The sequence below is a fragment of the Protopterus annectens genome, chromosome 1.part2 (assembly GCF_019279795.1).
Source record: "Protopterus annectens isolate FY-2018-M chromosome 1.part2, PAN1.0, whole genome shotgun sequence".
Lineage (NCBI taxonomy): Eukaryota > Metazoa > Chordata > Ceratodontiformes > Protopteridae > Protopterus > Protopterus annectens.
Window position 1 is genome coordinate 612,003,189 of NC_056727.1, and position 24,120 is coordinate 612,027,308.

The following is a 24,120-nucleotide window of genomic DNA, read 5'->3' on the forward strand; positions in this document are numbered from 1 at the left end:
CTACAGAAAGGCCTCACTGAGACCAACGACTGGTGTCAGAACCATGGCTTTAAGATCAATGCCAAAAAATGTGTCGTCATCTTCCTTGGGAAAACCCACTTCCCTTGAATTACCACATCAATGGTAGTCCACTGAACACAGAAGGTGTTATAAGAGATCTGGAAACACAGGTTGACAGCAACCTCTGTTTTGACCACCCCATTGCCACTGTGGTCAGAAAATTCTTCTATGTGGCACATCTCATTAGTAAGGGTTTTGCATCCAGGAAGAAAGAGGTCATTGCCTCCCTCTACTCTTCCCTCATTAGGCCAATCATCGAGTACAATGTTCCATTTGGCATGTACCTCACTAGACACCTGCAACAACTGGAGAGGCTGCAAAAGTACCTCACAAAGAGGATCTTAGGCCTTAAACACTTGTCCTATATGGACAGACTAAAAAAAAACTCTAACTATTCTCTGTCTCATATCGCCTACTTAGAGGTGATCTCTGCTTGACTTACAAAGCCATGTCTGACCCAGCTCTGTTATCCCTCTGCACCACACACTCCAGAGACCTCAACCTCATTACCACAATCAACAGAACATGCTGGAAGGGCAGGTTCATAACCCAGAGACTGCCCATGCTATGGAACAGACTTCCCATACATGTCAAGCAGAGCACCTCACTGGCTGGGAAATAGAAAATTCACACCAGGGATCAGTCCAGTGGCTCTACTCGACTGAGGCACTGGGAACTAAGGTTGGGTGGTACGATGCCTGGTTAATCTTATGGGCTAGGCTTGTAAAGGCTCCAAGGCCATTAGCCTAGTACACACCTATGAACTACAGTGTTTGGAAAATTCATTTTGAAAAGTACACAAGACTTGGTCCATAAAGGAAAGACTGGCACCTGTTCAGCATAAGTTTGGGTAATTAACAGATAAAGACTTTCCTTCTCGGTCTCATTACAGTGTTTCCAGCTAATTACGGTACAATACAGTCTTATCAATTCTTACACTAATCTAGTTACTACTGCCAGATCTCCACCACTTCTACTCCTCCTGCTTTAACTCTGTTCTCCTTTTTCTGTTTCACTTAGAAGCTGCACATATATCTTGCTTGTTAGATCTTCTCTGTGTATATTGTTTATCATATTTTCTATGCTTACTCATAAATGTAAACTACTATTATTTGCATACTCTATATTATTTTTTTTTTAGTTATGCTATGATGTAAGTCATGCTAAGCCTGTAACTGGTCATTACTTGATCAGTGTTAAACATAGCAAACACACACACACACTACACACACACACACACACACATATATATATATATATATATATATATATATATATATATATATATATACTAACCACAGTCAGAAATAGCTAGTTGTCTTTACATACTTTAACATCTTGTCTGACAACGTTGTTACTATTATAAATGACAAGAAACTATCTTAACTTGCAACATTTTCTGTATATACTGTTGATAATCAATATCTTGTTATTGTATTAAAGCCAACAACCTGTAATATTCTTTACTACTGCTGCAACTTTGTATCTCTATCATGCATATGATGTGGAGCTTTTCTCCCCAGGCATCCGCTGAAAAAGGACCTGCGTCCAGTCGGAATTTCCCGGTAAACAAATGTAAATAAATAAAAAAAAATATATATATATATATATAGACAGAACCCACAGAGTGAGAGTTGCTGGAGCCATGTCAGACTCGAAACCGGTCACAAGTGGCATCCCACAGGGTTCTGTCCTGGGACCACTCTTGTTCGGTATATACTTTTCCGAGGTACAGGCAAACATGGGAGGACTATGGCTCACCAAGTTTGCAGACGACTGCAAACTGGGCACCATAATCAACTCTCCAGCTGACACAAACATCCTTCAAAAAGGTCTCACAGAGACAGATAACTGGTGCCAGCACCATGGTTTAAAGCTAAATGCCAAAAATGTATAGTCATACCCTTTGGCAAAAACAATGTACCCACAAATTACCACATAGGCGGAAACCCATTAAGTACAGAGAAAGTTATTAGGGACCTGGGGACCCAAGTTGATAGCAATCTCTCCTTTGAAAACCACATTGCCAAAGTGGTTAGAAAGACCTTCTACATAGCCCACCTCATCACAAAGGGTTTCACATCTAGATCAAGAGAGGTAATTGTGCCTTTATTCATCCCTCATCAGGGCCATCATAGAATACAATAGCCCTTTAGGGATCTACCTTACCCGACACCTGCAGCAATTAGAAAGACCGCAAAAGTATCTCACCAAGAGGATCAAGGGTCTCAAACAGATGCCATATGCTGCTCGGTTAAAAGACTCCAGCTCTACTCAGTTGCATACCGCCTACTTGAGGCGATCTATGCCTGACATACAAAGCTATGTCAAATCCAGAATTAATGGACATGCTCCACCTCAGTAAATCTAAATCCCTTAGAGCCACACTGAGGGACTTGAACCTCAGCACAGAAATAAATAGAACTTGCTGGAGGGACAGGTTCATAACCCAGAGGCTCCCTTCGCTCTGGAATAGAATTCCAGTTCATGTGAGGCAGAGCACCTCACTGAATCTCTTCAAGAAGAATCTCGATAAGTGGATGGGGGATCGTAGGTTTGTCCCAGGGATTACTCCTGTGTCACTATTAGACAGAGGCACAGTAAACTAAACCTTAAAAAGGGCACAGTATACTCAAATCAAGGGGTGGTGTAAGCCATACAGAATCGGGCTAGGCTTATAATTGCCCCAGGGCAGATAGCCTAGTATGAACCTATGAACCTATATGTGTGTGTGTGTATTTATGTGAGGGGATGTTCTCTTTCATCAACCCATTGCACACCCCTCCCTTGCATATCACCAAGAGTGTGTTGAAGTTAAGGTATAAAAATAAAACAATCTCAAACCATCCCTGATGGCTGTCACACCTACTGGCAGTTCATGTTAGTGGATCACCAATTAAGGTGTCATCATGTCTTTGGGATGAAACTGGAGACTTTGGTGAAAACTCACACAGATACAGGAAGGGCATACACTTTGGGCCAGCAACCTTAAGCACTGTACTGTTTAACTCTTAATGCAATTACAGCCACTCGTAGTTCTCAACCTCTTCAGAAATCAGGGACAGAGCATGTAGTAATGAGAGACTAAGACTGCCCTGAGACATGTTCATTATTGGTATTGTTTATTCTGACAGCTGTTTGATTAAAACCATTTTTATGTTCTGAGCGCCATGTATTTTATGAAGAGTAAAATATATCTTAACAGTAATTGTAAATATTCCTTAACAATAATTATATGTATTGTATACTGTTTTAAGCCTTATAGTTCAGCTCTAAAGCACTGATTTTATGAAGGAATAGATAAATATTTTGAAACAAAAATCAAAAATAGCTGAGGTATGAAGTGTTATGTGCATTTGTCCTAATCTACTCTCTATCACTGAGGTCATGGAATTAGTATTGCAATTAGGATGATATTCTAGATGGGAGTGCTTTGGTGGAGCTTGGTACTGTGCATTATGGGAATAGCTCTCACTTGAACTGTTTTTCTTGAAAACTTTGTTCTGTGCTGCATAATCATAAAACGTGATTTTTGTTACCAAACTAGGCTAGCCAGGGTTTAAAGATCATATTATGTCTGACATTAGACTTACAAATTAATTCTTCAGAAATAAAAAATGTGTATTGAAAGAATTCATATATTTTTATCAACCTTTTTGTTTCCCAGAACAGTGGAAATATTAAGTACATTTGAACAAATAGCACATACAGTTTAACTTATTTTCTCAATTATTCTGGACACAGCCATACCTCTCAACCTCGTAGAGCAAGAAATCTGGACAAAGCCATTAATAAAAGTGTGACAAAGGCTCAAAAGAGGGACAATTTTAAATATTGCTCTTACAAATTTAGAAAGTTGATAGAATATCATGTTTTACATTAGAATGAATTTTCTGAGGGGTATGAAGTCTGAAACTCAAATGACTGTCATTATTTTCTAACTTATGTCTTCAATAATTTGCAGTTAATCTCCCAGGAAACCAAAATGTTACGAAAACGGATCAGAATACGAGCAAAAATCTTGACATTCTGCGAAAATATGTACAATTGATAGGAACTCAGCCAAAAATAACGTGTGTGTGTGTTGGGGGGGGGGGGCGACGACAAAAGCCTAAACTGGAAGATCATTTTTGAATATTCATTCGTTTAAAATGTATATTATTGAATATTAATTCATTTAAAATGTAACCAAGTTTCGCGTCATTATGCATATTCTGAACTGGAAGGGCGAACAGGTAATACCTGGCAATTGACTGTAACCATCTCAAATGTTCCCCAAAACTTCAATTTTAGGAAAGACAGGGCAAAAATATGACACAAAATCAGGGACAGTGCAGACTTGAAAGCTGTGAATATATTTACGATCAAGACAAGTAAGACTTACAATAACATTCTACGATATACCCAAGTACAAGAAACTTATTACACGCGTCTTAACAGTTCAGTAATTGCTAGGGGAACACAAATGGTGACGGACACAACATGCACTATGTCTGACGGGTGCTGTATTCACTTCCACTGTATTGAAATTATCCTACTTGGCGAAAACTACAACACCCAGTAGCAGAACTGTCGGTACTGGGTAGTATGAGTTGAAGTATTTTGTTTCTTTTTTTTCGGTTGTTTGTATGTAGCAGCATGGAGCTTACGAGTAAGTGGAATGATTTAACTGGGGCTCCTTCTTTGAAACATTTAACTAAACCAGATTATGGTGTGCTTCAGGAGCAGCAGCATTGTGCAGTTCGAGAGCTCACTCGAGCCCATTTGGAGTCGTTCAATCAGGCAGTGACAGTGGGACTTGTCCGGGCAGTGCAAGTGAGTGTTTATATGTTACGACGCACTGATCACACGTGGTACTCACAAATTTCCTCTTTAGTTCATTCTGTTTATTTAAATATGTTGTTCAGAGTTGAAATTTACTTTTGTTCAAAATTATTGACAGGAGTAGGACATTCGTTAAAAAGCACATATTTTAGACAGCCTGGATATGAAACACAGTACAATAAAATATACAGTATTGGCAGTACACAATTGGAAACATTGTGATAACATTATGTTGTATGTGTCATTTACTGAATGTGCAGAACACATTTCAGATTGGTTAGCCGTTTTTTTCCCATTCTGACTAATTCTAGTACCTTTATACTTTTACACAATACAAGGCACGAGCTGCACTGCTTCCTACCGTGACATGTTCTGCTTAGCGGTGTAGCAAGGATTTTGGTATTGTGTACACCAGTCTCGTGGCATTTAGTTATTTTCTCAAGTTTAACTGTTTTTTGTGTACCATGTACATCCTATATACAGACTTAAAGGTACAATACGTCTGCAAAAATGTACACTAGGGGGCTTTAAATCGTATAGCTTGTAGTATGAAGACTGACAGTATCTTTTTTAATGGTTTGTACCCTTTACATTTGATTTATTTGGTTCACGGCTCATAAGGCAGAGTCGTTTTATGCACCATAATTCCCTTGCCAGTGCTAACAATTATAGGGCACAGCAAAATAAGTCACTCTCAGGGTGATCTTATGGATACTCATCAAGGTTTGCCTTAAGGGCAGCAAAGGTATTGCAAGAGAAGATTATTCCAGAGATGGTGAAAGGGTGGAGTAATAAAAGCTGTTTGTTTTGTGGAAATGTAGGAGATTGAGAAGATATGTGCTCTTAGTGGCACAAAGTGATATGCATAATTTACTGTGTAGGATTCTGTAATAGACAGAGTACAGGGATGGGGCTTCAAACCTGTATTGGTAGATGAGGATCTTTAATCTGGTAATCTTTTTAGTTAGGAGTATCTGAAGTCTTTACAGCTGTTTGATGTGTTTGAATAAATACATACATACTAAAAGGGGAATTATATTCTTTAACTGGCTCAGAGTACAGAGGAATCATAACTTCTTTTGATCTGGATGAGATATTTTTAGTTATTAATTGGGTAGATATAAGGATTTCCTGACTACAGTTGCTACATGATGGTCAAAGAATAGAGAGTTTTCTATGAAGGTGCTAAGATCTCTGATAAGCTTCTTAGCCTGGAGTGGGGTCCTGTCTGTATTAAAGCTGCTGTTGAGATGAGTTTACCAACAGTACTATACTTAGCCAGTTATCTAACACACCACTGACTTCATTTGGATGCTGAGTGAACAAAATAACCCATGCAGAAGGGATCCCGATACTGAGCCATTTACAGTTTCAGTATGGGGAGTAATATCAAAGCCTTTTGTCAGACCTATGTATGCTGTATAAACTGCATGGCTGCTATCTACGACTTCAGCGATTTTGCTCAAAGAGGTTTACTGAATTAGGTAGTCAACCATTAATAAAACCATGTTGTAATGGGGTTAGAGCAGACAGATTTTTTAATATCTGAATTTATGAACTCTGATATAGTATGTTCCTTAGTTTTACATATTAGTCTTATTAGGCAGATGTGACTGTAGTTCCCAGGATTTGAGCTGGGACCCTCTGTATGGAGTGGCATAATGACAGACATTTTCCATACTTGAGGAACATGCCCTGTGGATGCATTTAAGGCGAGCAATTTTAGGAGGGGTTTAGAGAAGCCATGTGAGGTGCTCTTAATTTAAGAAATGAAATACTGTGTCAGTGATTAGTTTTGGCTTTCATGTAGGTAGTTCAGGTATATTCCACGGTAATTTGTGGGGTGGGAGACTTAGGAATTTGTGGAACATCATTGACTGTTTCAGGTGTGAAGTTGGCACTAAATTTATCTGCAAGTGTATTAGCTGAGCTGTATGTAAGTCAGAGTGGGTAATACCATTATGAATTAATTCAGAGCGTTGCTGTGTGCTGTTTTTTAATCATCTGATGTAGTTAAAGGTTGTATGATTATCTTTAGCTGTGGATACTAATTTAATTTTGCTCAACTTTGATTTTTCTTACAGTAGCTTTCTGATTTTTGTTGATTATCCTTAATGTGGCTAGAGATTTATTATAAGCCGTAATTAGCTTTTAGGGCTTATTAATGCTAGTATTCCATCAAAGCTGGTTTATTTATTATTTTGCTATATTCCTCAATGTATCTGGTTCTGATTGAGACCACTTGGTTTATGCCATTTGTTAACAGGGAACTAAGGCTCCTTGGGGACTGGAAATCTTTCAGCTAAATTTTGGATAGTCATTGTGCAGTTGTGTTAGATTTATCTTTATAAAGTCATTGCCCTAAAGGAGTATGTTACTTATTTATGACTGGATTTTTACCAGAGATGAGGATATTATGGGAGTAGTGTATTTCAAGTTGGTGCTATGTTAATAAGGACAATGTCAGGAATAGTTTGACCCCAAGTGGGCTGGTTAACTCTTTGTACAAAGGAGTTAAGGATGCAGCGACTCAAGTATAAATAGTGTTCTGTCTCACAGGGGGGTTCGGGGTTCCCAGTGGGAGTGGGTGTGTATCAGGGTTCAATTCTAGGCCCACTACTCTTCATACTGGTGATGGACTGCATTAGCAAATAGGTTGCAAGGGAGTGATCAGTAAAGTTGCTGTATGCAGATGATGTGGCATTACAGGCAGGCTCTGAGCAAGAGCTTTAGCAAAGGACAGGAGAATGGAATGCAAAACTGAAGGGACATGGGATGAAACTAAGTACAGATAAGACAGTGGTAATGGCAGCAAATTGGGGAAATCGGAAGAAGCTGAGAACTGAGTTAGAAGGGAAGTAGTGGAACAGGTTAACAGCTGCAATTATTTGGGAAAGGTGGTTGAAAAGACTGGTGGTTGAGTAGAAAAGTCTGAGTGACGAGGCCAAAGCTAGAATCTGAGGGGATGCAGCTAACTGGCACAGGGTGTCAGGGGTAGTGTATGACAGAGGAATGCTAAAGAAGCTTTAAAGTAAAGTGTACAAAACAGTGGTGCAGACAGTACTACTTTATAGTACAGAAACATGGGCAATAAAGACAGAGCATTTGAGGATGCTAGAAGTGATGGAAATGAAGTGCCTGAGATGAGTCATAGATTGCACATTGTGGGACAGATGAAGCAATGAGGACATCAGAGCAGAAACCAAAGTAGTTCCATTTGCAGATAAGGTCAAATAAAACAGATTATTGTGGTTTAGGCAGAAAGCAGAACAGTGTAATGAAAAATATTTGGGACAGACAGGAAGATGGCAAGAGGGAATGAGGGTGTCCAGCAAAGTGGGGGACAGATTGAGAGAAGGCTTGAGAACAGTCAGGCATGAAAGTCAAAGAAGGTAGGGTGGTATTGAATCGATAGTTATGGCAATATTTGACACAACCGCCTAATCTCAAATAGAAAATAGGGAAAAGAAGGGGATGATGATGATGATGATGATGATGAATGTGTTAGCATTTACTAAGTCTGGGAATCTTTGGGCATATTCAACTTTTGCGATGTGGTTGCATCCATTAATTGATGGATAATTTAAGTCAGTCATCGGAAAATGTTTTATTGGTAGTCCAGTAAGAGGATTTGGAAATATTTCTTTGTCCATTGGAGACATGTAAAGTGACTTAGAGCAGGTTATGAATTGGAAATGTATCTTGTTTTGAGTAATTTTGAAGTTCAGTCAGTTCTATTTGTGGGTTGAAAGGGAATCTGTCCAGAGGTAATTGGGTCTGTGAAATATTAATATTCTCCATTAGTTTTCAGCAGGTCTGAATATGTGATAGGTACTGAAACTCAGTGTCTTTGCCCTATCTTTTACAGTACTAGTATATATCTGTTCAAGTTCTAGGATCTGGCAATTTAGTAACACTTTTGACTTTTGGCATTGAGTTGAGCATCCTCGAAGTGGTTGAAACTGGAATTTAATATAATCCTTCTTCTTATGCTGGAATGTTCAAAAGGTGGACTTTGCTTAAAATATCACTGTGGGTCAGCCTGTGCTTTGGCCAATTTGTAGAATCCATAGAATGAAATATCCATGCCATCTGGCCTGTTGATCATCTTGTTTCAGGTTAACACATACTGGATCACCCTAGAATGACACCAACTACTTAGCCGGTTGTTGAAGCTAAGTTTCATTTTATGTCTAGGCTCTATTCTAGGTGAAGGTAGCATTCCAGGTAGGACCAGAATATTAATGTCATTTGTTGCATGCTCAGTAAATTCCCAAATGTGTCTCCTCTGCATGTTCTTCTGAACTGAGTGTCTGAAGTCATTCATCCTTACATGAGCCACCACCAGGTTGTAGTTATATTTGCCCTGTTTGAGGGACTGTAGGACTCTTGTGATATCGTGGATTCTGGCACTGGAAGGACAACTGCCACCCTGTCTTTGTTCAGCTTAGTGAGTGTAGAGTCAGTGTGCCTGTTGCTGCTGTATCCACTTACTAGGGCATTCCTACTTCAGTCTGAAGATTTAGTGTCAGTAGAACATTTGCAATTTGCAACTTGGTAACTCACTGATTTTTGTGGAGTTGTGTTGGTAGATTGTTGCTGAGTCCCTTTAGACTTGATTGTGGGAAGCTTGGGGAGCGTTCGTTTAACAGCCTAACAGCCTTGTATGTCGGTTTAGTGTGATCTTGTTGATGTATGGATGGGTTTATGTGGTGCTTATAAGTCATCTGTGTAAGTAAGAGGGTGCCCTCCAAGTTATATGGATAATACCTTTCACAAATCATGTCATACTTACAGACAGTCAACTGGACCAACACGAGGCAGTCCCTGCACTGTCTCAGAATATCGAGTATAGTGAGGTTGGCAACAGAAGGGTAGAGGTAGAGTGGGCTTCTGTGTTTACTGGGTGGGTTGGATTATCGAGGGCAAGAGTGGTTATATATTGAACAAATTTAGTCAATAGGCAGGGAAGGTATGTTGGGTGAATAAACCGTGTTGTGAGGAAATTTGGTAGGTGAGGCTAGATGTGCTTACAATAATTAACAAGCACTTGAACCCGTAGGGAAAAATACATAGCACAGTTTAATCTGAGAGTAGTATACAGCAAGGGTTTGGTAAAGCACCCAAATTCAGTATAGCAACAATAATACAAGGGTTGAAAAGGTAATATAACTTAAATGTAATAAGATCTGAGAGTAGAGTGTAGTACATAATTCTAGTTTGGCACAGTATACAGTTGCAGTACTAAGAGAGCAGCCAGTATACAAATTATGTAGAATGTTAATAGCACGAGAACTGAACATGTACTAAAATCTACACACCATATTTTCTGCAGTAGCAGGCTCAGATGTCACCAGTAGCACAGTTGGAGGTTGGCTTGGATGCTGCATTCCACACACTTTAAGACTTGTCTGTTACCAGTAAAATGAAAGATATGTTGGCTTGAATGCCCCAAAACAAATATTTAAATGAATCAGTAGGTTCTGGTACCACACAGTGACTGCTTTTAGGTGTGTTGGATGCAGTCAAACATGGTTACTGTCAGTAACTATCCCAAGTACAGATCGAAATGTAGATGATGGCTGTGAACTGGGCTGGGAGCATCAAGAAACTGTTATAAAAATAACCATTTGAACAATTGACTTGCAGGTAAAAAAACAAAACAAAAACAAGTAAATATATAACAAATGACAATAGAACCTTGCAACTCAGTACAGCTCAAATTGTGCTATGATTGTGCAAACTAGGCAAAGGACCAAGATGTATGTGAGAGAAGTTAAATGTCAGTCAAACAAAAACTGTCACAAGAAACAGTATTAACTGGTTAGCTACAAACACACTGTGAAAGCACACAGATTGAGTTGAATTAAATAAAAACACTTCATGATGTTTTTGGGACTGGCAGCAAGTGCCGATCTAGTTAGAACTCCTCAGTCCAGTAGCACCATGTATCAAGAAAATGCAGCACAAAGCAGTATAGTATAATGTCCTCATAAACTTCATGACTGCATGGTGCTTGCTACAGCTGTGGCTGCACTAATGTTTATATATCTTTTTTTGTGAGGTGGGGAGATTATAAAAGGCTTATTTGATATCATTAAATGCAGGCTGCACTATATATATATATATATATATATATATATATATATATATATATATGTGAGGTGGGGAGATTATAAAAGGCTTATTTGATATCATTAAATGCAGTTTTTTATGAGGTTGGATTGCTGTGTTTTAACAAGCTAATAAAGAGATGTTTCTTTACTGTTTTGTTCAGCAGTGTTGTTAGAGTCTTCCGTAAGCAAGCATCCCACTGAGCTTTCTGCTTGAAATACTGTTATATACATACATTTCATAAGACCTTGCAGTGGTGTAACTACAGCTATCGATATTCTGTCTCAAACAGCAACAAACTGCACAGGACAGCCTGTTTTGTGTTGTGATTACACAGCACACTGTCTTCTATATGAGAAAACTGTGAAGTTTATCATACATATCGTACACAAAAGAGTGTGGGGATGTATAACTGAACCCAGTGTTATTGACAAATCTACTTTTATGTGAAATAAATCACATGACGGTGATTAGTAGTTAAAGGATAACCTTAGTGATGTAAGTGGAATAAATGTTCCAGGGAATGGCTGAGGAAACTCCATTAAATGCATTCAGATGAATTTGAAATGATTACAAACTTGGTGGTTGGAATAAATCTTGACTGACTGTCAGAACAAACAGGCAGACAATGGCCTTATTTATTTTTCTATTATCACACTCTATATTCTTTGTTGCGGTTGTTGCTTTGTCTGCCTTTTGATTCAGTTGATAGTTAAGCTGTCAGGCCTGCCTGAAGATGCTATTTCATGAATTTAAAGTCAGCCTCGTCTGTTAACTTTCTACAAGTCTAAGTGACTTAACTACATATGGCATTTCTTATTACCCTTAAATATCTAATTGCTAACTCTTAGTGGTAGTTTGTTCCATAATCAGTGACTAGGTAGAGACTGCATGGCAAGCCTACCCTTCTTCCAGTTGCTTATATTTATCGGGTTACCCAGCCTGATTTTATCTTAATTGTATTCCTGTTCCAGTCAGATTCAGAAAGAGTCAGATCCATCTGACATTGCCTTAAAGACCAGACACAAGTCATTTTTCAGGACCCTGTTCAAGACCAAGTTGACTGAGGGCTGCCTTTACTTCTATGTAGACTGAATTTGGTAGTCGTTTTTTTGTGAGAAATCTTTTATCTTTTCTGGTTGTAGAAAATGTTCTGTTAGATGAGTACAGAAAACAATATTGTACACAATAAGTGCCCATATCGGTGCTGCATATTCTAGGTCATCCCCATGTTAATAGAAGATTTAGGGCATACGCCTTCCCGACCATTGTGGACACATTTTGATCAAAGGTAACCTTGTTAAGAAGTGTGATAAGTGCCTTTGTTATAGTGTCTGTTTTGCGTAGTTGATCATCTGTTTTATAATTGTGTTTCACAGAAGTATTTTCAAAGCGTGTGTTCCATTCCTTTACACAGAACCTGGCTTGTCCAAGCACGATAGGTATACAGTGACTGGATCACTCTGCAGTGCTGTTGTGTGTGTTTGGTAGTGGTAACAGCACTTCCCATGCAACACCGTTGTGTTTTTGGTGATGGTGGTGGCAACAGTCCTTCTCACATTGCAATCATCTGTGTATTTTGACACCTACTGGAGGTTTCCTATTTCTGCCTTTAAAAAAAGAGATAACTAGTAGTAAGTGTTCCGACACTCAACCCTGTGGTACTTCACCATCTTCTCTATGTCTGAGAGCGTTTCCCCCATGCTAATATTCTATTCTTTGTTAAATATCGTGTGATTTATTCATATTAATAAATTTTTTACTTTTTAGTTTATCCATTTTACCTGTGTGCAGGATCATCTCAAATATTTCTCATGATGCAGGTTTGATGGAAGACTATTAGAACTTTAACTATATTACCAGTAAGTTTTGTGGGTCAAAGAATGCTGCCAACTTTGGAAGAGGGTGCTTCCAATCATGCATCTATATTCCTGTGGATCTGAAAGCAAGATTATTTCCCTTCTTTTGTGAAGAATACCTGTTACATTGTTTGGTTGATAATTATCAGGATTTGAAGTAAACCCTTTCTTCTGGATAGGATGGGAACTATCAGTGGTTGCCAGTGGGTTTCAGATTGTTTTCATGTTTCACTAAGGGGTTAGAAAAGTTTTGTCAGCAGTTTTATTTTTATTTAGGAAAGCTCCTGAAGTAATTTGTGTCATAAAATTGGTGACTTGCAGTTTGAGCTTCTATTACAAGGACTCCAGGATGGTACAGAGACCAATGTGTTTTGCTTCAGGAGATTAAAACTAAAGCTGAATGTGAACATGCCCAGATAGCTGCAAAAGCCTTTAACCTTATCTGGGGAAGCAGTCATTGGATACATGTTCCCCTAACACAGCCACCCAGGAAAACTGAGATAGGAATCCTATACTGATGTTCCTGCATCCAGAGCTCTGATAGCAGATAACATAAGTTACGGGCACTCGTCATAACACTGGATCATAGCTCTCAACCCTTTACAGCAAGAAGTCTGGCCAAAGCCTAAAATAATGGGTGTTGAAGGCCCAAAAATAGGGACAGATTTTAAATATTGCTCTTGTAAACATAGAAAGTTGCTAGAATGACATTTGTTGTAGCATATATTTTCTGAAGCATATATAGTCTGAAATGCAGATGTTTGTTGTTATTTAGTGATGTTGGTTTTCAGTGATTTACCAGAAAACCACAAATTTTAGGAGGAGCATACCAAAAATATGAGTCAAAAATCAGGACAGTTGAGAGGTATGCACTGGATTTTAAGAGAAGAGCTGTGGTTGCAGAAAGTATCCGGTCATAACTCTCAACTATCCAGATTTTCATAGAATGTCTAGATTTTTGCCTCATATTTTGGTCTGTTCTTCATAAAGTTTATGGTTTTTAAAATCATTAAGGATTGAAGTTGTTAAATAATGATATATGTTTGAGTTTGACTTTATATCCTTCAGAAAATGCATTCTAATCCAGAGCCTATTCTGTCAGCTTTCTAAGGTTATAAGAGCAGTGTTTCAAATTTGTCCCTGATTTTGGGCCTTTATCCCCTATTATCTTTGGTTGTGTCTATATTTCTGGCACTTAGGAGTTGAGAGGTATGTGTCTGGTCCTCAGTTGCCTTGCTGTCTATCTCCTTTGTTTGGTCCATAACTAAAGGATTCAAGTGTAGACTGTAAACGTAAGGTTGTGAGCTGAACTGTCCTAATGCAATTAGTCTTAACCCTTTTTTTTTTTTAATGACAAATCATCCAATCAAGTTTATTAAGGTCTCCCAGGAGTGAGGTTACAAATATTACGTCCTGAACTGTAGTTAGAAGTAAGAAGCAAACATGTTATAGGGTAGAAGAAATTACTGGGGACAAAGCATTTTGGATCAGAGTGCACCATCAGCAAGATATAGGCATTTAGTACCTAAAAGTGTAGAAGAGTATGAAATGAAGATGCGTTTTATTTTTGGAAGAGAGAATAAAGTTAAGGTCTGGGATGCATACGTTTGAGTGGGGAGAAAGAGTCATGAGAATGGGATTCTCTGAAGACCTCACTGAAAATCAGTATAGGGATAACCTTAGAGGGTGACTATACAAACTCTCAGGTTTTGCTCTTAGAACAGTAGTGGTAAAACCATTTAATGCTGCTGTTTTTGTACTGAAACCTATGTATATTATTTTCCGTTTCACTCTTAGTTGTTTCAAGAATTTTGCTTGGGATAGACGGGCTCAGTTGCAGAATGCCTGACAAATTTAAGCGCCTTTTAGTGTGTTTGTGTGTAATATATCCTTTAGTCTTTGTCTGCACCATTGTCTTTTTTTTTCTTTTCTTTATGCTCTGGCATGCTTGCAGTAACTTATGTTAGGTGTTTTGTTCTTACTGTTCGCACCCTTTCATGTCTTCCTTACCTTTGTATTTCCTTTCCTGTTACTCTGGGCATTGCATGTTATCTTAGTCATTTGCGCCTTGCATTTAACTTGATCAGGCTGCCGCTTCTGCATATGCTTTACTCAGAATCACACTGTGCAGGTATGCCTTTTTATTTTGACTTACGTGTATATTTTACTGTGTACATGGATTATTATTAATCTGTCTATCCTTGCACCACACTTCCCTACGTACTTGAAAGTACTCCAGGCTTTGTTTTTCTCCTTGGCAGCTCTTCAGTTCAGGGATGACATCTGTGTTGTTTTTGGATGGATCATGTAATTAGTCATTAATCCAGTCATAGTACCACCCATGAATAACTACAGCTGTTTACACATGGAAGCGTTACCCAGTGGATGAGTTTTCTTTAATGTTCAAGTCCGTTTCTGGCTTTAAAGACGAGATGTTTCTGTCTGATGCTATTTAGTGCTTTTTGATACTTTTGGCACTGCTGAGATTGATATATTCTCAGTGCCACACAGTTTCTGATGAAGGTTAGAATGTATCAGTAATACAAGTTCTGAATCTTGTAATGTATACTTGTGGAACCTTTCTGGGGCAAATCAAACAGAATTGCTTTTTCATTCCTCGGTCTGATAACTGCAACTCTTGGTCTTTACTGTGTGCTGTATACTGAAAAAATGAGTCTTCTTAAAGTATATTAATCTTGATTCTTGCAAATGCCATATAAATCAAACATGCACTTTGCATCCTTTTCTTATTTTTCAGGCTATTCCTCCTCTGGAATTTTCATTTAAAGGTGATCAGATTTCTTTGGCATGTGTGGATGCTACCATCCTTTCTCCTGGAGTTCCAAAAGGAACACTGAGCAAAGACCAGAAAGTTTACCCAGCTGAATGTCGAGGACGCAGAAGTACCTACAGAGGAAAGCTAACTGTAAGTTCTGTAGTTATAGGAACAATTTGTACTTAGAATGGCATTTGGGGATTTCACTGTTTGCAGACATGTTTAACTTTTTTTTTAGCTATTGTCTTGCTGTCTCCCTGGATAAAATTATTATGGTAGACTTGCTTTAATCTGAATACCAGATATATATTTTTTAAATGTAATATATTTTGTTTATTATTGTGTAGGAGTTTGCCCAGCAAAGCAAAGTTTATTTTCAGTAGAGGCCAAAGGTGAGCACTGCATTGCGCATGTACAGTGTTATCCACACCTACAGGTGCAAATAGTGTTGTAGTGCTTTGTGTACAGTAGTAGCAAAGTATGGCCAGCAAAGCAAAGTTTATTTTCAGTAGAGGCCAAAGGTGAGCACTGCATTGCGCATGTACAGTATTATCAACACCTACAGGTGCAAATAGTGTTGTATTGCTTTGTGTACAGTAGTAGCAAAGTATGGTGTTATTGAGAACGTTTGGTATGGAATTCAAGTCCAAATGAAGGTTCTGCTCGTTATGCACAATGAAGAAAGTTTATGGCTCATCAAGCTAACACCATGTTCAGGTGTTTCTTCTGCAATTTGTATGAATAGCTTGAGTCTCAGTTTGCATCACCAATCTGTAGGGTTGGACTACTTCCAGAGATTTTAGATAACCAACCCAGTGGTGGAAAAAAAATCCTCATCTTTCCTTGTTGCTGAAGTTGATTTTTTTCATCTGTGCTAATTGTAGGTGTCTTATTCTAACGTGCCAATGTCAACAATTTTCTTAGGTGCAGGAAATGCAACACAGCAGAGACTTTCCAGTATGGATGTGATGATGTGCTCATTTGTCCCCAGTGTGCTTTGTTTAACCAAAAGATCAGGTAATGCAGGGAATGGAATTTATCTAGGAATTATTGTTGAAGAAGACATGTCTGTCCTGCTTTGTCATGTCATCCACAAGTTCTTCCACCACCTTGCTGCAGAAGAAAATGATGTCTTCAGAGATGCATCTGAAGGAAAAGAGAATATGTGAGGCTGCTACCACTGTGTCAGAGTCCAGCAGCTCCTCTTACTAGTTCCTATGTTGGTCTACTGATTCTGCAGAGGCCTCTGACATGACCTCTCAGGAGATTGCTACATTATAAGGTTCCAGCATGTTCATGTAAGCTGAGACTACTATGCCACCAGTTGGTACTAAGGCCTCCCCATGGGCCTCAAGATCTGAAACTCGCAGTGTATTCAGAGCAGGGGAGGGTTGCATCCCCACTCTTTCTTGAAGAGAGGGTTGATGAATACCAGATTGATGTTTAAGGTGTTTGTCTTTTTGTGTATCAAGGACTCCGAGTCGGGCCACACTCCAAAGCATAGGCCCAAGATCCCTAATTCTAAATGGACATTGATCAGCTTGGCTCAGCTTAGGTTGAGTGGGCAACTGTCTCACAAGATATGTTTAAGTTGGATCAGGATTTCTTGAATTGTCTAAACCTAAACAGCCAACATTTGAAAAATATACAGTCTCAAAGATGTCAAGAAGAGCGCTTTCTCCCCAAAGGAGGACTGTGACACCTCACTGTCAGAGGTGTAAAAACTGGCTTACATTAACCAGATGTCTCCTCTCTCATACCTGTAGTCTGATAATCAGGACACGCTATTCCCTAGGCTCAGCCCCCAAGGATTTGTTATTTTGAGATGCCTGTCCTAGGATGAAAGATACCTTCAAATGAGAATCACAAGAGTTCTCTTGTAAATGTTATTTATAGAAATTTTCTGGGCCTGCCAGAACCAAAGCTTTTGGCCCTTCCTATTGTAGGAGTCCATGATGATGCAATTTACAATACCTATTTGCAGCCTGACTCCTAGTTTCCTGCTCTGAGGATGCAGACTCTTTTATAGGGTACATGGGTCGTACAGGAACCTAGTTATTAATAAAATAGAGGTGGCATGCATTCTAGCAAGGGATTAAATATGGTTGTATCCAGGATATTTTCAATGACAGAAAGACTAGAGTACCTGCCTGTTGTGGAGAAAAGACTTGCATCTTAACTACCCTACCAGTTACACATTTTAAAGTTCTAGGAATTCCTCCTTGGCCAGTAGAGCTGAGCACAGAGAGAATGCAATACAAAGGCCTGAAAAGAGGGATGCTTCAGTTATGCAACCTCAGTTCCCAGGGTTGTCAGGTGCTACTTTAAACGTGGGTACAGATGCCTTGTTGAGAACTTGGCCCTTATCAGAGGGTGTGAAAGCAGAGCTCCTTCATACACCACTGGATTAGGAATGTGTCTTTGACACACACTCTGAAGGTATTTAAGAAATTATGGAAAAGGTAAAGTATGCAATTGGTTAAAAATCTTTTTCCTTCCCCAGCAACAAGGTATGTCAGAAATTACCCCAAGTAAAGGCTGGTCCTTCTTCCCTAATCAGAAGACTAAACCACAAAAGGATGGGAAAATCCACTACTTTAGAGTGGCAAGCTGACTAGAGAGGAAAGTATTTGGGGTGAGAGGGTAGGCTCAGGGCTATGACAGAGGGAGCAACTATGACTCAGTGAAGCTCACTTCTTTCTCAGCCCCAGTTCCACATTCCCATTTCACTCAATCATAGGGGTACATTGGCTTTTATTCCAAAAGTTATAAAAACAATGTAACCAAGGGCAATCTTCGTGCATGGTGCATTATCCAAACACCCTGACAACAGGACTGCAAATTTATATATCAAGTCACACAGTGCTCTACCGCATTGTGCCTTCCAAAACCAGGATTTACAAATCATATGTTGGCATAGCATCAGTATACAATATGTCTTTCTTTCCCTCATTTCGTTAGGGCTGAGTCTGGTTCTGACAGGCAGCCACATACCTTAGTTAACTAATGTTAATGAACATCAGTGCCCTCAGTTTCAAGGGCTGGTCATTATTTATTGTCATTGGTTAATGAACCAGGGGATATGGTGGCTGAAATCTGATCTTTACAAGTAATTCTCCCCATCTTCTACTTTTTTATCAATGGAAGCTATTTCTCCCTGTACCTTGAACCTTAAGTTCTAAATGTGTAGTCTCCTTTAACATAGTAACCACAAAAGCTATCCTTGGCTCTTCCTGGCATTTCCATTTTCTTGTTATAGCTTTCTTAGCAACTAATAGTGTTAGAGGTTAGAGAAGCCAGTGTCTTAACCAACTTCAGGGTGGTCAAATTACTGACTCAACTTATAAAAGATGTCAGTTCCTTGACTTGCCAAAGAAAGACCACCACTCCAGGTCCTAAGCAACTTTGTGCATCTCCAAAAACTATATTTCCAAGTACATGTCTAGTTCTGGTCTCATCCTGTCAAGCTGTATCCAGGTCCTCGTGTACTCTTCAGTGCTGACTTGGGATGTCCCTGTAAGGGATATGAAAGTTCAGAGGACTTTAGATAGGGCATTCATAAAGAATGCTAGCCATGTAAAAGCAATGATGGTAATTTTTCTAGACACGAAAGCCATCAAACTTGTCTGCAAATCCCAATCGACAGATACTATGGTGATGTGTTGTATTACTAAGGAAGGGGTGGGTGCACACTTAGTTTGCAGACTAACAAAACAGGCATGGAAGGTAACCCAGGAGTCACGTGTCCCTTAAAGCGCTATACATTCCATCTTAGGAGAATTGTGTGGCAAACCAGCTGAGCAGAACACTAAAGGATTTGAACGAATGAGTGTTGAAAAAGGATGTGTTCTTGGACATAGTCAACAAATGAGATGTGCCTGAAGTAGACACTTGTGCTTCTCCAGAAAACAGACAGTTAAACAAACATTGTACTAGGATACCAACATGAGAGGCCTAAGCAAATTATGTTTTTGCCCATAACCTCAGCAGATCTTTTTCATATGTTTTCCCTCCAATACCCTTGATCCCCAGGATATTGCAGAAAATAAGGTAGGACAGGTCAAAATATGGTACTGCTACCACCATTTTGACCCATACAATTGTTTCTCTTTTCTGTTATTAAGAGAAGAACTGTTTGTTTCTTCAGCATGTAGATCCCTTGCAACAAAGTGAGTTTGGTTCTCCTCAGTTTATACGATGACAGTATAGATGATTTAGCACGCATCCCTTCTAGGTGCATGTTTCCTGAGGACATTCTTGAAATTTTGAGGGAGACCAAGAAACCCAACACAGGACATTTTATTTACCAAAATTGAAAAGATTCTCCCATACTGGTGGTGTAGCAGAGAACAGGACCCAAACTCTGCATAAGGATCTGTAGTTCATACCTACCTGTCAAACCTATACAGAACAGGCCTTTCTTATGCTTCTTTAAAGTTACATGCCTCAGCTGTTTCTGCATTTCTTGAACCTCCTCCTCTGTTCTCAGTTGATGGTAAAACTAAAGGGTCCTACATTTGAGAACATTCAAGAAGAGTGATCTTGTCACCATATGAACTCATTTTTGTGCTGGAAAACTCATACTTTCTCCATTTGAACCTGTTGCTTCCACCCTGTTAAAGGAAACCTGCACCCTAGAACTAAAAACTGTTTTTTTTTTTTCCAAAAACAGTCTTTATTTCCTGACCTGTTTTATCACCTGAAAAAACACTCTTTAGTTTATTTGTAATTTTAGTCTGTTTTCCACAACATGGCTACAAATGGGGCTTGATGTATCAAAGTGATCTTGTACTCCCTGAAGCCTTAGAAGTTATCCAGCCACAGCCAGAAAAGTAACTAAATTGCAGGCCTTTGTTCAGGGTTTTCTTTTGTAGTCTGAGGAGTTTATTCTGCAATTCTGTCAGTGCAGTGACAGTTTTATCACCTCTGCAGTGGTGTGGGGGAAGGGAGTCCCAATTCCTCTTGAACTACAAAAGATGACCTGAGATGTACCTCCCTGGACTACATGAAAAGAGACATGGAGAGCTCTCTGATCATGTAGCCCAGGCTGGTATGACCTTGACCCTGAGTAGCATCCTGCCCTCACCAAGAATGATACCTCAGTATAAAGAAAAAATGATCAATTTCAACAATTGGCTAAGCTTCTGGTGTCATTCAAAGGGGATCCAGTGTCTGTCAGACTGGGACATCATGCTCGACAAGCCGCGTTGCTTCGCAAGAGATGGCTTGCACCTGTCACCCCTAGGCTTTCGAATACTGGCCAAGGCTCTTGCTGCCCCCATAGTGCCTTTTTTAGGCAAGGCTCAAAAGTCAAACCCACCTCGGTAAACAGCACAATTAAAAAACTGGGGGTTATGCTACTCAACGCCAGGAGTTTAAATCTCAAAATGCACGTGCTCGAAGCACTCCTCAGTATGGAGAACGTCAACATCTGTGTACTAACTGAAACCTGGTGCAAGGCTCCAGAGAGCACCCCAGCACTACTGGGCTACAACTCATACCACACGTTTTGGCCACAGAACACGGACCAAAACACAAAAGGAGGAGGTGTATCCATATTCATCAAGGATACCTACACCTACAGATTAGTGGCACAGCATGATACCTCTGAGATCATCCATGTGCAACTAACATCGGGCAAATCTGCAATGCAAATTGTGACCTGCTACAGATCACCCTCCATGACCCAGGACCACCACTCCACCTTTCTGGAGACACTGGAAAACATGAAGGTCCTACCAAACATCCTGATATTGGGCGATTTCAATTACCCTACCATTCACTGGTAAAACTACTAGAGTACAAATTCCCAGGCCCAGCGCTTCCTGGAATTCATAAACTCAAACGCTCTGGATCAACTGGTAAACTCCCCTACCAGAGGTGAAAATATATTGGACCTGGTCATCACCAGCATGGGCGACAGGTGTTCCACACTGGAGGTCAACCCGTCACTGGTTAGATCAGACCATAAACTAATCACTCTGGATGTCCACACCCCACCACCACCCCCAACTAAGGAAACCACAGTAAAAAACTTTTCTAAAGCAAACTTCACCTTACTTAAGACAGAGGTGGTAAGTTTCACAACCCCCACACTAAAGGATAACGCTGCCCAAGATGCAGAAACCTTTACAAATGCACTCTCTACGAGCACCTACAAGGATGCATGGATCGTGCCATCCCTAGCAAAACCAAGACTCCCTCCTCTAAGAGAAGGAAACCAGTTTGGTGGACCCCTGCAATAAACAAGTTATGCAATAGAAGGAGGAAACTAGTTCAGAAAAAAAGCAAATCCCAAGAAGGAAAGACATGAAATCATCCAAGGCTAACTTCGAAAGACAAATAGCTAAGGATTCAAAAGATAACCACAAAGCCTTCTTTAGCTATGTTAAGAATCTAAGTGGCAACTCGCAGATATACACTGAACTAGTGCAAAATAGCACAAAATATACTGAACCTACTGATATTGCCAACATCCTGGCAGATAGATTCAGTGCAAACTTCACCCCCGTCTCATCTCCAAAAGGGCCCACAACAATACCGGAAAAGTGTAGTGTCCCAAAAATCACAGACACACAGGTGAAAACAGCCCTTTCAAAAGCCAAAAACACAGCATCAGTGGGACCAGATGGTGTCCCAGGCTGCGTCTTGCATGAACTACAGAATGAACTAACCCCCCACCTAAACACGCTGTTCAGCCTCAGCCTCTCCACAGGCTACGTGCCCATAGAATGGCACACATCAACGGTTATTCCTCTCCACAAAGGAGGGGCCACAACTGACCCTGGTAACTAAGCCTGACTAGCCTGGTCTGCAAGGCTATGGATTGCATCATCATGGAACTCATTAACAAAGACATTGGGAACCTCCAAACACTTGACCCGACCCAGTTCGGCTTTGTTAAGGGCAGGTCATGCCCACTAAACCTGGTTGACTTCTTTGTCACTGAATTTATACCATGAGCTACACAGATAGCTGTATCACAGCACTGTATTAACTTAAACTTGCTTCTGTCTTGCTATGTCATACAAACTATATTTCTTACAAGTAAAAAGATACTTGTTTACTTTAATATCTTTAGCACATGCAATGGTTACTGAAAATACTCCCCCATTTAAAATACCCCTGACTGCCCACTGTACTAAACTAGTATACAATGTAACGGGCATTTTATATTATGAAATGTTTTATGCATATACTAATAAGAAAAAAAATATTTTACTTACAGTTGCTTCTTTTTTCCTTATAGTGGTCTTCTACACATGAAAGACATAATGGGGCTGTATGCTTTACAGTCCACTCACAAAGTTTAACAAAGTCAACAAAAGTCCAATCTTATCTTGGCCACTTTTATTTCATAAATTGGATTGATGCACTATAGTCTCATATTTAATCAATAATTTCAGTGTTACTTATTTCCATCGCCCGGCACTAGAGTCTGGCTCAAGGCCCGGCTGTCTCCCGGCACTAGAGTCTGGCTCAAGGCCGGCCATCTCCCGGCACTAGAGTCTGGCTCAAGGCCGGCCGTCTCCCGACACTAGAGTCTGGCTCAAGGCCGGCCGTCTCCCGGCACTAGTCTGGCTCAAGGCCGGCCGTCTCCCGGCACTAGTCTGGCTCAAGGCCGGCCGTCTCCCGGCACTAGAGTCTGGCTCAAGGCCGGCCGTCTCCCGGCACTAGAGTCTGGCTCAAGGCCGGCCGTCTCCCGGCACTAGAGTCTGGCTCAAGGCCGGCCGTCTCCCGGCACTAGAGTCTGGCTCAAGGCCGGCCGTCTCCCGGCACTAGAGTCTGGCTCAAGGCCGGCCGTCTCCCGGCACTAGAGTCTGGCTCAAGGCCGGCCGTCTCCCGGCACTAGAGTCTGGCTCAAGGCCGGCCGTCTCCCGGCACTGGAGTCTGGCTCAAGGCCGGCCGTCTCCCGGCACTGGAGTCTGGCTCAAGGCCGGCCGTCTCCCGGCACTGGAGTCTGGCTCAAGGCCGGCCGTCTCCCGGCACTGGAGTCTGGCTCAAGGCCGGCCGTCTCCCGGCACTGGAGTCTGGCTCAAGGCCGGCCGTCTCCCGGCACTAGAGTCTGGCTCAAGGCCGGCCGTCTCCCGGCACTAGAGTCTAGAGTCTGGCTCAAGGCCGGCCGTCTCCCGGCACTAGAGTCTGGCTCAAGGCCGGCCGTCTCCCGGCACTAGAGTCTGGCTCAAGGCCGGCCGTCTCCCGGCACTAGAGTCTGGCTCAAGGCCGGCCGTCTCCCGGCACTAGAGTCTGGCTCAAGGCCGGCCGTCTCCCTGCACTAGAGTCTGGCTCAAGGCCGGCCGTCTCCCTGCACTAGAGTCTGGCTCAAGGCCGGCCGTCTCCCGGCACTAGAGTCTGGCTCAAGGCCGGCCGTCTCCCGGCACTGGAGTCTGGCTCAAGGCCGGCCGTCTCCCGGCACTGGAGTCTGGCTCAAGGCCGGCCGTCTCCCGGCACTGGTGTCTGGCTCAGGGCCGGCCGTCTCCCGGCACT

The 24,120-nt window shown here is 40.8% G+C and overlaps 1 protein-coding gene across 1 annotated transcript in view; it reads left to right on the forward strand.

Moving 5' to 3' along the window:
- Positions 1 to 4,538: 4,538 nt before the first annotated feature.
- POLR1B (RNA polymerase I subunit B) overlaps positions 4,539 to 24,120 on the forward strand; it is a 498,537-nt gene continuing 478,955 nt past the window's right edge. Inside the window, exons 1-2 of the mRNA XM_044057995.1 lie at positions 4,539 to 4,875; positions 15,616 to 15,783. Of these exons, the coding sequence (XP_043913930.1) occupies positions 4,699 to 4,875; positions 15,616 to 15,783 (345 nt within the window). The 5' untranslated portion in view covers positions 4,539 to 4,698. The remainder of the gene's footprint in view (positions 4,876 to 15,615; positions 15,784 to 24,120) is intronic.